At 38.8% G+C, this 16,575-nt stretch overlaps 1 protein-coding gene across 2 annotated transcripts in view; it reads left to right on the top strand.

The window, feature by feature from the left end:
• ATP2A2 (ATPase sarcoplasmic/endoplasmic reticulum Ca2+ transporting 2) overlaps positions 1 to 16,575 on the top strand; it is a 41,777-nt gene that overhangs the window by 6,616 nt on the left and 18,586 nt on the right. For both annotated transcript variants that reach the window (XM_010720107.3, XM_019621018.3), the window contains exons 4-7: positions 2,705 to 2,809; positions 5,418 to 5,556; positions 14,875 to 14,955; positions 16,421 to 16,506. In XM_010720107.3, coding sequence (XP_010718409.1) covers positions 2,705 to 2,809; positions 5,418 to 5,556; positions 14,875 to 14,955; positions 16,421 to 16,506 — 411 coding nt within the window. The remainder of the gene's footprint in view (positions 1 to 2,704; positions 2,810 to 5,417; positions 5,557 to 14,874; positions 14,956 to 16,420; positions 16,507 to 16,575) is intronic.

Here is a 16,575-nt window from a genome sequence, read left to right as displayed (position 1 = left end):
ATTCTTTAATTCAGTTGTCTGCTTAATGATAAATACGCACCTGGGCCAACTTGCCGTCGTAACTTAATTTGTAGGAATGCCCAAGGCTGTAAGGACGTCTTTCCTAGCTGTGTTCATCAGCATTCTCCCTCATTGCTGGCTGACTGCTGCCTTGTACCTCTGGTCCCCTCTTTCTTTCTTCTGCACACCATAACTCTAGCAACCCAAAGTCAATGTGCTGAAGGAAAATTGTCCTCTAAGTTGCCTGCGTTGCTGTTGGTAGGGACTGTTGGGTATTGTTGTCAATTTCCCTTACACGTTCAGACTCCCATTTCTCCTGAGTACTTATTTTTGTTCTTTTCTTACTATTCTAAACTTCTTAAATGGTAACTTCTCTTACTGACCCTACAGCTTGAACAACATATGGGAGTGTAATCTAAGCTTTTCTGTGTATGAGTTCAAGTGACTGTGGCTAAAACGTGGTGGAGGCCATTCTGAGTAACAGACAAGAACTTTCAGGGAAAGCCTCTTGAGGGTCTCAGTGTGCAAGTGGAAGCTATGTAACATAAGCTCAATACCTTGGACACGAGTTGTAGGTTGTAGCATAACATCTGTTACCGAAATTGCCTCATTAAAAATCCCTTGCTCAACCTTTTAGATTTGCTGGATTTTGTTAACATCAGGCTACTATCAAATAATAAATCTCTTCTGTTACAGCAGTATGTGTTGCCTGTCACAAACGTCCTAAATGGAGTGTTAATGAAGCAGTAATTTGCTATAGTAGAATCAAGCATTCACATTAATGTGTTCTGTTAGGTATGTGGCTATGTTTAGATTCTAGAACTAGAGCCCTTGTTAATAACTGCATGGAAACTTTTGCAGAGAGATGGGTGTCTTGCTGCCAGGATTAACAGGTTATTTAGTTTTAATCTAGTTATAAATTGATAATTCTTCACCCAAGAAGCAACTGAAGATCTAAAACAGTTTAATAGATTTGTGCTATTAGGGCTTCTAATCTATCTGCTCCTTTTGAAGTAATGGTTTATCGAAGGAAAGAGCCTCTGAGTAATGAATTCTGCTTCTCCTTGATGTCTCTTTGTATTACACCCTCCTTGTAGCTGCTTTCCTTACCTCTCAAAGTTGCAGGGTTTCTCATTGTTGTTTTACAACCCATATGTGGTCTTCAACTTGCAGCAGATTCTGATTCAGTGCTATGTATTGACAGGGTAACTCAATAATGAGAATTCCAGTAAAGAAAGGGAGGAAAGAAATACATGAAGCAGCTTTTTCTAATGGTTGTAAGAGTCTGTATGTGCTGGGAAAAGTGAGATGTACTGTTAGCCCTTTGTGTAGCTTTTGCAGGGATGGCAGAGTAAAAGCTGTCTGTGGTGTAAGGGGTGATGTGATGATTGAAAACTGCCACAAAGTCTGCGTTGTTCAGCAGGTCAGATGGCAGAAGCCAGTTGGGTTGATGACGAGTGTGGGGAGCGTAGTAGCTCCTACCTCCATCTCTTCTCCAGATAGATCACTGAGACCCTCAACATGTTGCACTGCCAGTTGGGGTGCTTCATTCTTATTAATCATAACCTGCATCTTACAAGTTTATCCTTTTGTAATAAAATTTGTTGTTGCATTGGATTTGCTTGACAGTCTGTTTTCTGCTTGAGGCTTTCATGCTGCTGCTCCTTCTTCCTTTTAACATCCTGGAGTGTTTCACAATTGAGCAATAGCTCTGAGCAGCATGTTAGTGGATTTGTGGTGCTTGCTTTAGTAATGGTTTGCTCACTGCAGTCTTGTAGTGATTCAGAGCACTGTTGCCTGACTACCAGCCCTAATTATCTCAACACGTTGTTCCTATTTACTGTCACTTTCCAGGCTTCCTGTTGCTCAATACACTGATGAAAACGTTCTTCCTCTCTGGTCACGTTAGCTTGACTTTTCTTCAGTAGCTGCAGAGCTCTGTAGGGGCCTGATCTCACCCACTCTCCAGAAGTGAAGTGAATGGCAGAGTCCTAAAACTAGAGCACAAATAGAAAGTAAATGAACTAAACATCTTGGAGCCTTTTATGCAAGTCATCCAGTTGATTTACTTAAAGGAAAAATATGTAATAATTTATATTAGGTACTTGGCTTAGAATTCAACTTCAGATGGAATTGTACAGTTCACTTAAGTGCTTCAGTAAGGCACTGCTTATATTTTAATTTATAGATATTTCTTTCTCATATCTCACTGAAAATTTATAAAGCTATTTTCATTTATTTGTCTAATTGGATAATGAATGGTTTAGTTGAAATTCAGATTCCAGCCATCCATAAACCTTCGTCATGCACAGCTCTAGTGCTGTAACTTAGAAGTTGAGCTAATCAATCTACATTTTGTTTTAGACAGTTTTAGGAAAAAAAAAAAAATAGCAACTTTTCACTGCCGTAGCCTTTGTCACAATAACTTCTGCTTTCATTTTTGAAGCAAGAGTAGCAGTGTGATTCCCAAACTGTTTTCTCCTTTAAAAGGAGAGCGGGCTTGGGAATGAACTTCATGCTATTTTATTAAAGATTTTTCTCTTTTTCCATTGTGTATTGCTGTCTTATTCAAGAGCTTGGAAGATCTGAGGATACTTCAAAACTGCTCAAGTCTGGGGAGTTGAACCTCAAGCTGTCTTGGTCTTAGGTTTGCAATGTATCTAATGTAAATCATTTAATTTAAATTGGTGTTTCTCTCTCACAGGTGCTGGCCTGGTTTGAAGAAGGTGAAGAAACAATCACAGCATTTGTAGAGCCTTTTGTAATCTTACTTATATTAGTAGCCAATGCAATTGTGGGAGTGTGGCAGGTATGCAGATGTTTTTGCAATACCAATCACAAGTGTCTTGGCTTTTTTTGGTTTGAGATGAAGAACTGCACATTGTACTGTCAGATGCTTCATACAATGCAAGCAGTGTACATTGCTAGCTTTAGATTTTTGAGAGTCAATGTACCGTATAAATTCAGGACAGGGAGAGTTGATTAAAGGTGAAACAAAAGCTTTGCAAGTTTTGCCAAAAAGACCTCAGTGTATTTGGCCACATGCTGATGAACACAGGAATTAAACAGTCCGGTATGAAAACCAGAATTCAGGAACTGAATCAAACACTGCAAAGCTAAGAAACAACCATTGGATCAGTTGGCAAAACAACAACAACAAAAATCAGATGGAGCTCTTGTCTTGTTTGTCTGTTTCCTGTTGAGAACAAATACTATGCTTTAGTGCATTTATTGGTACAACTAACAAGGTATTCATTCTACCTGTTGTTGCTTATGAGGACTGCATTTTCATGAAGAGGTAGGAGTTATTTCTGAAAGATATTTTTCCTGCATTGTCAGTTGTGAGATTAATTGGATTACTTTTTCTAAATAGCGTTGGCAGTAACATGTTCTGAGACTTAAGATGTCAGAATTAAGTGAACAGCTTTCTTTTGCCAAATTGATCACTTCAAACAAAGCACATTTTCTTAGAATTGCTTCTCTGCAGGTAAAAAGTATTGCAGGGTTTTAGGGTAATTGATGTTCTTTTTAAATTTTTTAAAGAGCTGGGATTAAGGTGACATAATTACTTGCTGTCTTAGTTAGGCTCCAGGCTTTTTTTGTTTTGTGCAAACACAAGTAAGCTGGCTGAAGATGCACAGAAGACTCACTTTTTAGCAACACCCAACTTGCTGCACAACAATTAGAGCTGGTATGGTGGGAAGAGGTAATGTAGAATGAGGAGTATCAGCAGTGCACCCTTAAATGTCCTTTTGTATTCAGATCTTCATGAAGTTGTTGCACAAGAATTAATCTTTGAGGTTTCAATTCTGCATGTAATCATTCGAAGCATGAGATATAAGGTAAAGCTGTCTGTATAGTTTGTGAATTTTCCTGCATAAATGTTGGAACTCTTGTAGGAAATTATCAATTTTTCAGCTGTGGTAAAAGTGTGCAGAGAATCTTTGTGTACCTCCATGTAGTGAACTTAATTGTGAAACAACTGCAGCATGGATTAAATGACTCATTCCCTTTTTTTAAATGGGCATGGAAAGAGTCACAGCACATAGTCTCCACCCATACGTGTATCTGTTTCTACAGGTACTAGATGTGAGCAACTGAATCACTGCCTTAGCTCTGCCATTCTCAGCCTTCTTTTCCACTTGCACTTTTCCCAAAGTGCCATTTAGTAATACTCAAAGATTGAGAGGACAGGGTAGCTACTTTAAAATCAAGCAAAGTGGGGGGGGGAACAAAACATTGTTTCAGACACTGAGCTGTATGTTGTAGCTGGATCGTATCAGTGCTACAGTGTTGAGGAACAGAGTTTATTTACCTGGTTAAACACCAGACTAGGAGTAATCCCAGCTTTTGGAACCTGTGCTGGTACCTCCGTGCTGCCTGGCACAGAGCTGTATACAATGTAAACAGAAGTCCTTCAGGGGAGTTCTGGTAGTGCTGTGTGAGCTGCGTTGTTGTATGGAAGTACCTCAGCCTTTGACTTTCTGGAGATTGTGTGCTGGCTGGAGTTTGTATTTGAAAAGGCTGATACATATTTGAAGTGCAGACATTCTAATAACTGTATGTACCCATGCCTTTATCTGTAATCATCAGGGCTGTGTGACGTCTGTACTTGTCAAAAGGCTGGAAAATAAGGAATAAGTCGCTCTTCCTTGAGCTAGAGCAGCAGTAATGATAAGCTGTTGACTTCTTACATTGTCCTCTATCTGGGCAGAATCACAACATTGATAGCAGTTTCTAGCAGTGGTTCACTGAGAGCTGCACTTGAGATAGGAAGTGAGGAGGTCTTGTGTGAGGATTCATCCAAGTTTGTTAGCTGTTAGAGATGATGTGAAGTTTGTAGTCACTGTGCTTAGATTTTAGTCTGGTGTTATTTGATCTGCAGAAGTGATGCTGGTAATAATGTTGGGGAAATCAAGTTCTAGCTCTGTAACTAACCCATAGTAGGGTATAACTAAATAGTTGGGTTCTAGTCTTACTTCTGTTAGTAAGTGGATCTCAGTATTGCTAGCCTGCTCCAGTCTGACTATAAGCTGCTCAAAGTGGTAAGGTACATGTGAAAATAGTTGCAATCCTATTTAGTTCTTCTTTTTTTAGTGCCAGAATGCATCCTTATGTTACATAGTACTGCTTGTGGCCTTCCTGTAACAAGACACAATGGATGTTCTTTATGGGACGTGCTGTTGAATTAAATAAACACCCAGTGGCTTCTAAATACCCACTAATACTTGAACTGCATTGTAATGATTTCCAGTCAGCAACGTAGTAAGGGGATGTGTCACATAATTTTCTGTATGAATAAATGTAGCTGAGCTAAGTAGTATTCATATGATACTGCATTTGGAAGATCAGGTCTGACATGCTTATCTTTCCATACCTGGAGGCTTCTTAAATTACATGGTTTTGCTGTCTTTTAGGAAAGAAATGCTGAAAATGCTATTGAAGCTCTTAAGGAATATGAGCCAGAAATGGGGAAAGTGTATCGACAAGATCGAAAGAGCGTTCAGAGAATCAAAGCAAGAGACATTGTGCCAGGTGATATCGTGGAAGTGGCAGGTAAGGCTCATAGATGTGGTACATACTGTGTGTGTTGTAAAACTGTTGTGAGGGCCTTGTCTTAATGATTTGAGGCCCTGGGGGAACTTTGCAGAGAAGCCTAAGTATATGCTTCACTTTGAAACAATCTTGCTTCTGTTCATCTGTAATTACCTTAAATGTGCATTTGCACTGAGGGGATTGTTTTTCAAATTGCCTCTTAGTTTAATTAGTAGGTCTAAGAGCAAAGCATATTAATTGGAGTACAAGTTTTAACACTTGTCACTAGTCTATAACTATTTTCTGCAGTCTGGATTCAGACTATCTTGTCTGCTTCCTATCCCAAGACATTTTTTACTTCCATTTGTGTTAAATTCTGAAAGCAAAGATTTTTTTTATCTAACTGTTGCTCTGCATGCTTTAGGTAAAGAGCAGATTCTTCTAATGTTTTTTTCACACTTGCAGCAGCAAAGCCTTTCAACTTATTATAAATGTCTTCCTCTGTCTCCTCTCAGCTAATTTGTGCCTTGTATGGGACATGGTTGTTTTGTTTTCATAATGCCTTGGTGCTTCTTTCTTTCTCCTATTGCTGTACTGGAGACCACAAACAGAAGTGATTAAAGAAAGTTTAGCACTGTGTATTTCCTTCTTTAAAAAGAAAAAATAAATCTTAATTTGAAAAATTGTGCTCTTCCGTCAAGCTTCTTAATAATTTAGACACTAAATTAGTCCTAAAAGGTATATCTTTGAAGAAATGTTAAAAAATAAATAGGAAGTAGAATATGAAACTCTTTCATTTGCTGATAGTGGCACAGCAGTCCCTTTTTTTTTTTTTTTTTAAACTGGACTGGTCAGTGACTTTAATGTTTCAGTTTTCTCTCCAGATGAAAGTAGGTGGTTCTAGTTAAATGTCAGGGGTAATTGCATACTCACATCATGTAGGTCATTATCAGCTATTAACTTCATGGTTGTTCTTTTGGGAGCAGTGCATAGTGTACATCAAACTTTGTTTCTGCTAGTGTCCCTCTGCTTTTAGAGGTGGTAGATCTCTAAAGCAGAAGTAAATATATACCCTTGGCCATCCTGCTGTTTTAATTAGTAGGCAGAGAGAGAATGCACTCAAAATGAAGTTAGTGTTGGCTCTCTGCCCAGCTGTCCTAAGGTTTAGTTTTGAGCAGAGGATGGTACAGCTACAGTGGCCCTGACTAGGGTTACTGAGCAAGTGTGAATCTGATGAAGGCTGAAGTTAGTTTTCTCTTGGTGTCTGTTGGTGACGAGCAAGTGCAACTACAAAGTGCTGATAACTGAAATAAAGAGTGAATTATGATACCTTGTCACTTACTGTGGAGTTTCATCTCAATTACTGACAGTACAATAATGCTAAACATGATTAAGATGCCTGTAAAGCAGTGTTTGATAGTGGGATGCACGTGGGACTGATTTAAAAACAACAAAAAAAGCAGACAAAGCAGTATGCTCATTAGAAAAGCACAAATTACCAACTTGTATGATTGTCTTTTAACATAAGTGGTCTAGCCTGTCGACTGACTGTCGGAGCTCATGCTAATTAAAATATTTGCTTAGACTGGTGGGTCAGATAGTTCCTGGCTACTCTTAAGTACTCAGAATACTTTGCTTGCATTGTCAAATGTAATTGGTTTCATCTTGAAGGGAAGGTGACTACACGTGTGTATTAAGTGTGTCACGTAGATGTTTGAGACAGAAAATAAATGCTTTGTTGTAATACGGGTGCTGATACTGAAACAATAAATTCTAACTTGTCGTTAGAGAACGATGACATCGTAATCGTATCAAACTCAGGGAAGCTGCTAGGCAAGTAGAGAAGAGGAATAGGCTGTGTACCAGTGTTGGTGTCAAGACCTGGAGGTGAGAGAGAGTGTGTGCATGCCTGTGTCTCGAGCACAGGCCCATTGCGATGGCCTTTGACATGGTGTTTGCAAAAAGGTGGCCATGTAGGGAAGTGCTGGAGCACTTCATATGAGGATACATATCTGGTATGGAATTCTAGGCAATGTGCCAATGACATTTGTGTGTCCAGGCAAATCTCTCTCAACTGAGTGGCGTAAATAACCAGGTGATAGGTTTCTCTCCTGTGCTGATATCTAATTTTGAAAGACCTTTCTATAGGTCTTCCATTACAGAATAGCTGTTGGTTAATGCTGTAACATCTTTGATAATTTGAAGTTGTTACATTGGGTTCTGGTGGTGAGATTACTTTCATGTAGGAATTAGTAAATTGGTATTGTAATTTATGCAAAAAATACACATTTATTTTTGCTTCTTTACACTACAGGAGTTCTCTGAGAGTAAATAGCATTGAACTGCTTAAAAAATCATTTGATCTTTCAGGTAGTTTTGAAACCTTTAAAGATGTTAAAGATGTTTAAAGCTTAACATAACAAAAAGACAGCATGGTAATGGTTTATACCATTACTTTTCATTTGGACTGCTTAGGCCTCCTATTTGTGGAGTTAGACTGCGTTCATTACCTAGACTGCTCAGTCTGCTTTGTGGCCTTCAGAAGTAAAGTGATGAGAAGATGCTTTAATTGCTCTGCCAGCTGATTTAACTGCAGATTTGCACTGTCACCTTGCAGTGAATGTGGAGTACCTTGAAATGGATCAGGCCATCTATCACTTGAGTGGTGGTGTATTACACTTCTCTTGGGAATCGGTGTGCACGTAGATACTGTGGAGCACTTGATGAGCAATTACTGGTTATTGTGCTCGGTGGTCAATGTTCACTGTAAGTAGCACACTAAAACTTTGCAGGTGTACCAGCAGTCAGTTGTCTGTGCTTGAGTGCTTGGAGACTGTGCAGACATGAACATCTTAGCTGTGTACGTTAAGAGAACTTTCTTCTGTGTCCACCTAAGCAGAGTTAGTGAAAAGATGCTGTGCTGTCAGCAGGAAATCTTTGGGATGGAATTGGAGCTCAGGGGTTTGCCTTAAATTGGCTTGCAGTGCTCTAGTTCTGAGAGCTGTAGTGTGAAAAGGTTACTAGGCTACATTGTTTGTTTCTTAGAATTGATGAACTGAAAAAAATCCAGATGCTGTCCTCAAATGGCTTTTCAGTTTGCCCGTCTTAAATGGATTAACCACAGTGCTCTGAAGCCTTAAGTTTATTGAAGAATGCACTCTAAATTGGTAACTGGTAACTGTCTTAATAGATTAAAGAGGTCCTTTGAAGTTTTAATTGAATTTGTTTGCCATGGTTAAAGTAATATTTTAAAGAGAAACAAAATAGCGTGGCTGTAGTTGTTAGAAGTTCTATCTGAAGCCCAGTCTGACAGGTTGGATAAACAGTTTGCAAACTACTTAATTTTAGAAGTACGTTTGGGAATGGAAATTAACTTTGCACACTTCTGTTACGTTCCCCTGTCTAAAACATTCTGTTTTAGGTGGTGGATCTAAATTTCTGTATTTTAACACAGAAATGTTCACTAGATGTAATCTATAAGTGACCAAGCTGGGGTCACAGCAGTCTCTTTCCCTGAGATTCTGAGCGTTGATTCCTGTGATCTAAGTTCAGTCTGTAAGTACTCAATAGCTTAAGAACTGACCCAGAGTTCCCAGAATTTCATGCTTATTTAATTGATGGATATGCTTAAATATTTCATTTTAAGTTTATGCCTGGCACAGAGTGTACAAGTGTGCTTTGCAAGGCTTTTCATTTTAGCTGTAGAGCTCTTCAAGACTTTCTAAAGCATGGATTACCTCATAACTAAGGAGGAGAAATTTTGGTGTCAGGGAAGTTGGGAGGGAATCTTCTTGAGCCAAATTGTGTCAAATTCCAGAGTGATTATGAAGGACCTACAGGCCTTATTCCGCATACATCAGTGTTGCAGATTTTTCTTCTTAGATCTTTCTCTGTGTTATTTTTCTCAAGGAAAAGTGTTCAGCTTAGGGAGCAAAAAACACACAGTGATATGATGGAGTGGGACTTAAATCCAAAATGTTGGCTTATCCCAAAAGCACTCTGCTTAAAGCAGCTGCACGTTTTTCTTTCTCAAAGTGAGTTGTCAGGTCTGCTTGTAAAAATGAAGCACGTGCTTTGCTTCTTCCATGAAGTACTGCTTTTGAACCAGAGAAAACAGGGGAGTAATATCAGTGGTTAGTAAATATATACATGTATAGATCTGTGGGCTTCAGTGGACGCTTTGGCTGTCAGCCTCTCCTAGCACATGGGAGGCAGTTTTGAGATAACCAAATGCAGTCCAGGCTTCATTCCGTTCTCTGCTGACATCATGCCCACATTGTGGCTGTGCATGAGGTTCAAGTCAGGACACAGCCTAAACCCAGGTCACCTGCAGCACACATTTGAGACCTTAAACTTATCTGCATTCATGTTTTGCTGATTCTCACAGCTTTTTCCTCTGGAGTTGCTGAACTGTTACATAAAAATAGTGAATTGAATTCTGTTTTAATTGTTGAGATTCAATAGTGTATCTGGTGTTCTGTCCACTGAATAGAACTGATACTGCAGGGGGGGTTTATTATAAGCAGAAGTAGTACTGAAAAATGCTTGAACATCAAGATAATGTTCTGCTAATACTGTAATCACTTTGGCAAGGAAAGTGTTTTAAGGCAAAGGAGAACTTGTGCTTTGGTGCTGTGCTGATTCATGTAGTACCCAAGTGGAGTCTGATTAGGAAATGGGACTTCTGCTTCAATGGGTGGATGTCACCTACTCCTTTATCTGATCTAGCAAAAGTTAAAGCTTAGTTTCTTCTTTTTCCTACTAGGTACTTTTATAGGCTGATCACAAGAGTTTCAAACCCAGAAGGAGTTGTTGGTGTTATAAATGAACACACTGATTGAAAACTGAAGCGAGGCAAAGTCAGGTTAGAAGTGAGTGCAGCTGTAGAGGTGAGGTATCTGGCCACTGGCACAGCTTCTTACATTCTGATGCCCTCTTCAGAGAGAATGACATGTAGAAGTGTGTTATTCCCAACCTGTAAGAATTAAGATAGGAATAATTTATTTTACATAGTGCCTCATGCAGTATGCGTTTTTTTTTGTAAATCAAAGCATCTGTTTGGACCTCAATACATACTGGGTCCAGAAAGCTGATTCTTTTGTTTCTTTTTTTACCCTAGTCTTTCTGGTTATCATTGACAGCAATGCAATATGGATATTTTTATGCATTAATAACTATTGTTTTAATTTCTACCTTTGGCAGTTCTTAGATTTGAATGAGTACACTTCTTCATGCACTGTTTAGTAAGCTCTGAGGACCATTTGGGAGAGAAGGCTACTTTGTGAGCATGAGCTAAACTGTGGTTTGCATCACCAATGCCAAGAATTGATAGGTGGGCAGTTGGACTGGATGATCTTGTAGGAATTTCCCAACCTTGGTGATTTTATGAATGAATATATTTTCTAAATTATGTCTTGGCAATTAAAGCAAACTCTATTTTACTAGTATGGTTAAGACTGAAGAGACCACTACTGTTTTAGTCCTCATCTTGTTGTGAAGCAATCCATCTTACAGTTCTTGAGCAAGTTGCACTTAGTGGATTTCATAGGCATTCCTCATTTTGATAACATTTGACCTTGTGTGAAAGACTGGATGGACTTAATCTTCCTGTTTTGAAGAGCTCCTGAATTTTCTTAGTGTTTTTATTATGCCCTGAATAGGAAGTGTTAAGTACTTTGTACTTTCATAAGGCTGGACAAGAATGCTATCAAAGTAAGAGGAAAAACGGATATAGAGGGAATGTATCAAAGAATATGTTTTAGAAGTAAAGGGGAGGGTGGGGGTGACAGTTCTGTACTTCTTTCTCTCTGTCTGGTGTGCTATGGAAGGTGATCAGGATGTTTTGAGTCACTTTCAAGAAAGTATTGTAAAATTTGCATTAACTGAGAGGTAGCAAGACTTTTTTAATAAGTAGAAATTGGTAAACTGCTTCCTGGTGTTCAGTGTTGGAGGGATCAGAGGCAGCTAGCAGAGCTGATAGTAGTGTTCCAAGTACACACTTCAAGTGGCAGTTCTGTTTTGAATTCTTTAGGATCTGCCTTTGGGGTTATTCTGGAATGTGGCTGATTCTGCTTTCTGAGCTTCCAGTCACCCACAATTCAGAACATGCAGAAAAGCCTTTGGGAGCTGGAAGATGCATGACCTTCTGGCTGGACTTCTGAAGCAGGGTCTGAAATGCAAATAGCTTTGGCTCTTTCCCTCCAGCTTCACAAGTCATGTTGGGCAGCCTGGGTGCTGAATTGCCTTTTGAGGCCTTTTTTTCACAAGGAAGCTGTTTTTAGAGAGCTGCAGTCATTCCTGCAATTGGACACTGCTTTACTTGAAGTATGCCCAACTGCCAGGTGGAGTTACAACAGGCCTGAAGTTGAGTGTCTGTGTAAATGATTGCACGTGTGGAGTGGAAATTGACCTGTAGTGCTGCCACAGCACTGGGAGGAGTGAGATAAAAGGTGGGGAGCTTTGAACTCCAGAGGAAAGGCCAAGGCATTAGGTGTAATCAGTTGGGATGGTCGTGAGATAATGTTTCTTGTAAGCACCAAGCAGAACTCAGTGATTTCAGGTGTTAAACTGTCCATGTTTTGAGTAAAGTTGTGTCAATTGTTTCAAGTAATTGACATAACTTTGTTTATATCACAACTAAACGTGACTCCAGTTTCTGTCAAGAGGTAGAAACTGTAAATTGTATGCCTCAACATAGACTTGCACAGTTAAGTGGGTTTTTTTAACACTTACTAAGTGGTTTTTCCTCTGACATTTCTTTGTGTGCAGAAGCTCAATATTAATGCTGAAGCAGTGTTCTGTGCAGGAACAAAAAGGATTCTGTGAATAAAACCAGTGATTTGAAACAAACCCTGCTCCGACTCTTCCAAGCAGCAGTGCTTTTTATAGCTGTAGGGGCTGTGTTCTCAGTTGCTAAGTATTTGGCTAAACCATGCTTCAACAATATGCATCCGGATGATTTTGGAAGCAGCTTGCTTGATTCTCTGGAGCTGCTGTAGAAATCAAGGAACTGTTTTGGATTCATTTTTTAAACAATTGATGAAATTCCTTCTGCAACTGGCTTGAGCTTTTAGACTTAATGCTGTGAGATGGTAGTTTTGTTACATTCAGATTGTGGTAACCCTTCATTAAACAACACAAATACATTTTTCCCCATTTCTTGTTGTCTTTCAAATTACAGCTTTGGGTAATACTTCTGATTCTGTGCTCTAAAATGTAGTTGAACAACAAAACAAACAGCATGAAAACAACAGGAGATGAATTTCTGTGTTCAAGTATGTGGAAAACAACCACCTGCTTGTAGATGCAATCTGCAACAGACTGCTCACAAAAAACTTCCTGTGGGTTCCTATCTACTGCAGGATAATTTTCTATCTATAGTTTCTCTTATGCTCATAAAAGAGTGTTCAAGATGATACATGGCTCAGAGTGGTAGCTAACATTTTGCAGAGAGCTGCTCAGAATAGTTCCATCATTGATTCTGATGTAAAGCTTTCCTACCTATTGGAAATACTTGGGATGTTTTACTACCACCTTCTAAATGGAGATGGTGGGGGAATATGATGTCTGCTCTTAAACTGCCGAGGTTAACAGTGCTGATGATCGAGGTGGCCGATGATGCTCAGGAGTAGCTTGCATTGAAATATCAGTGCTTGGATATTGGGAGGAGTGCAAAAAATGTGTGCCCAGGCTGATGGGCATTGCATCCCATTGCGCTGAGGTCTTAGCCTGTTGTTCAGTGATAGCTGAAAGGCAGCTGCCATTACATGTCTGCATATAAACCTCCTCATGACATCAGGAGAGTCTATTGAATGCTTTGGCCATTTTTGGCTGAGGTCACTGTTTGTCTAATGCTATTTTCTCTTGCTGCTCAAGGGCACGGTGGCTTAAATTAGTTTTCACATGCTATAATGATACAGAAAGACAATTTGTGTCTATTTATGGGATCCCTTCATATACACATGCGTACCCAAGGACATGTCTTGCTCCTCAAGCAAAGCTATTCCACCTTTGCTGCTTTTATTGATTTGGGGACTTTTTTGACCTTAGGAAAAGTCACGTGCTGCAAGTTTACTTAATGTTCAAAGCAGCACTTAATCCCCTTTAGCATTTTGTTCCTTAGTTTTCCTGTCTGAGCAAGTTATGCTGCAAGGCTGTAACACCACTGCTGCCTTCTCATGGCATTATTTGTTAATGTTCATTATTGCTGTCAGTTGCATAAGCAGTTCCTGCAGGAATTGCAGTTTGGTTTAATTTTACTGCAGGGACACAGAGTCTATTTACTGAGAAAATCGTCTCTTATTAGCTAGTTATTGAAGTGTTCTCCTCTGTCATTGTGCATTGTTTTATAATAATAATAATAATAATAATAATAAAAAGAATTTAACGCTTTAATTGCACTGGTAAATTATGTTAGGGGTAAGTTTGACTTGTGTGTCCATTAGAACAAAATAGCACAGCTTTAGTTCTTTAACTTCTCTTAAAAACCAGAAAAAACAAGATGAGAGAAGGTAGAAAGCTGGAAGAATCAGTTCTGGGATGCTGAAGATGTGGGAGCAGAACTCTGCCTCTAGAGGAGTGTGCTGTTACCTCCTGCACCACGTGCTGCCTTGCGTCTCAACCACGTGCTGCAGGAAGGTTTTTTTGTGCCCTTACATTAATTGTAGGCTGTTGTGCTCTACAAAATAGAAACGTCTAATGAGATAACACAGCATAGACTTCTGCCAGATTTTGCAGGGGTTTGATCTGGGGTGTATTTAATACAGCTGTACTACTTGATGTTGGTGTGTGATCTGAATTTAGCTTCTAACTTGAACAAGTCTGGCAGTATTTGAAGTATAACACAAAAAAAGCAAATCTGCAGAGGCAGTGTCCAAATAAACAAACATGGATCGAGTTCTGATCTGTGGAGAACAGAAAACTGACTTTGTGTAAAGGAAACGACTTGTCAGCCTTTCTGAGGAGGAGACTTGATTCTTACCTTAGCATTTAATCTGGTTATTTAAATGTATTCTGAAATTGATGTCTTCCAAGAATGTTCTCCCTTTGCTGTCATGTTAAGGTCATGTGATGAGGGAACCAGTAGTGATTTATGGAATGCTTTGTTGAGATTAAGTGGAGGTAGAGATTTTGAAGACAAATTTAATTTGCCAAAGTATATTGGAAACTCATAAAAGTAGGGTATTGCAAACCACAGAAGCAATAAGCAGCTGGTAGTAATGGTAATCATTGGAGAAGTTACAGCAAAGTCACTTTCCTGACTGATAGAGCTAATATACATTTGGTTAGAAATCTCTCAAATAACTGAATTGGAACTTTGCTTTACTCATTTCTTTGCAGTTGGAGACAAGGTTCCTGCTGATATAAGAATCACTTCTATCAAATCTACAACTCTAAGGGTAGATCAGTCCATTCTCACAGGTATGAGTTGTGACTTTTGGATTATTATGCATACATTGGAAGTGCCTTTTAACTGCTTTATATGTTATAGACAAGTCTGTAGCTATACCAGTATTATATTAAAGTGCAGCAAATTTCTGATGTAGTTAAATCTTAGTGGTTGAATATGTTGACTTTGTGTTCACCTTACTGAGATGAATATTCTTCCTGAGACTTGTAGTGCTTTCTTTAGTCAAGAGACAATAGAAACTTGGGGGGTGGGGAGGGAATAATTTCTATTCTAGTTTGTGGTCTACATTGAATGCCTTGTCGCTCTTACTAAATGTCTTCTGTAACACCTGCTTTCTTGCACAAGAGAGTGTAACATTTAAAATACAAGCAGTTTTTAAACTACTGTTTCTAAAGCCTTATTTGATGAAATTCTGTGCACACATGTTCATGTGTTTTCTGATGCAGGCTGAAATGCAGGAGCTATATTTAGAGCACTTTTCAGATTAGTTGAAAACAAAACAAAGTAACAGTACTACTGAATATAGGAAAGAAGCTAGGAATCAATCAGCCAGGCATGCTAGTGCAGCCTTCTCTCAGCTGGAACATGAAGATCTGTCTGCCAGTTTTGGTAACATAAATATAAATGTCAACTAGCCATGAATTTTAAAGCAGTAAATTATTCATCAAAAAAAGAAATCCTGATCTGTCTTGAAACAGGCTGCACATTTTCTTACTGTGAATCCTGAATAGCATAAGAGTGATCAAGCATAAGTATGCAGTGCCTACATTTTCTTACAAAAAGTAGTGTATGCTCTTAGCACCAGTCAGAGTTACCACCCTTCTGAAATCTGATGGGTAGTAATTGGCATCTGCTCTTACTGAAAAATCTTTTTTTTTTTTTTTTTTACTGTATGCCATGTGTATGAGAAGTGATACACTTAAGGTGTTAATGGAAGAGGTTTCTGAAGACTTCTATCTAAAGGAAGTGACTGAGAGATGCATCTGTTGTTGAAAAAATAAGAGTAAAAATCTTTAATTCTGGCAGTGAATGCATAACTACTATTGTAATTATTTAAATGAGAACATAACTCTTCCAATACATAGAGAACAGAAAAGCTTGTGGCTGTGTGAGAAGCACGCAGAACAGCACTGAAGTAGAAACTGGTTTGTGAAGTAAGGATGAGAGGTCATCCTTCATGCAGTAGTTCTTGCTGCTTTAAAGTGATGAGTGAATCATCTGCTGCTTATGTCCTTTAAAAGGGATATGATATGTGCTTTGTTGAGCCTAAACATATAAAATGTTTACTTACATCCTATCTAATTTTCATTAAAATACAGTTCTTAAACATTTCCTGTTTCACTTAAGCAGTCCATATCATTAGAAGAAAGCAGTTGGACATTGTAAAAATGTTTAGGACTGCAGATTGACTTTTGATTCCTTACAGAATTTAAATGGTATATGTGTAATCTCTTAAGACTGTTGCCTTCCTTTTAGGTGAATCTGTGTCTGTTATTAAGCACACTGATCCTGTACCAGATCCTCGTGCTGTAAACCAAGACAAGAAGAACATGCTTTTTTCTGTAAGTTTTCTGTGCAAGTTTAAAACATAATAGAAGTAATACAGAAGCTGATAAACTAAAGCAAAGAGA

Source organism: Meleagris gallopavo, chromosome 17 (genome assembly GCF_905368555.1).
Source record: "Meleagris gallopavo chromosome 17, MGAL_WU_HG_1.1, whole genome shotgun sequence".
NCBI lineage: Eukaryota > Metazoa > Chordata > Aves > Galliformes > Phasianidae > Meleagris > Meleagris gallopavo.
This window is presented reverse-complemented; position numbering and strand designations above follow the sequence as displayed.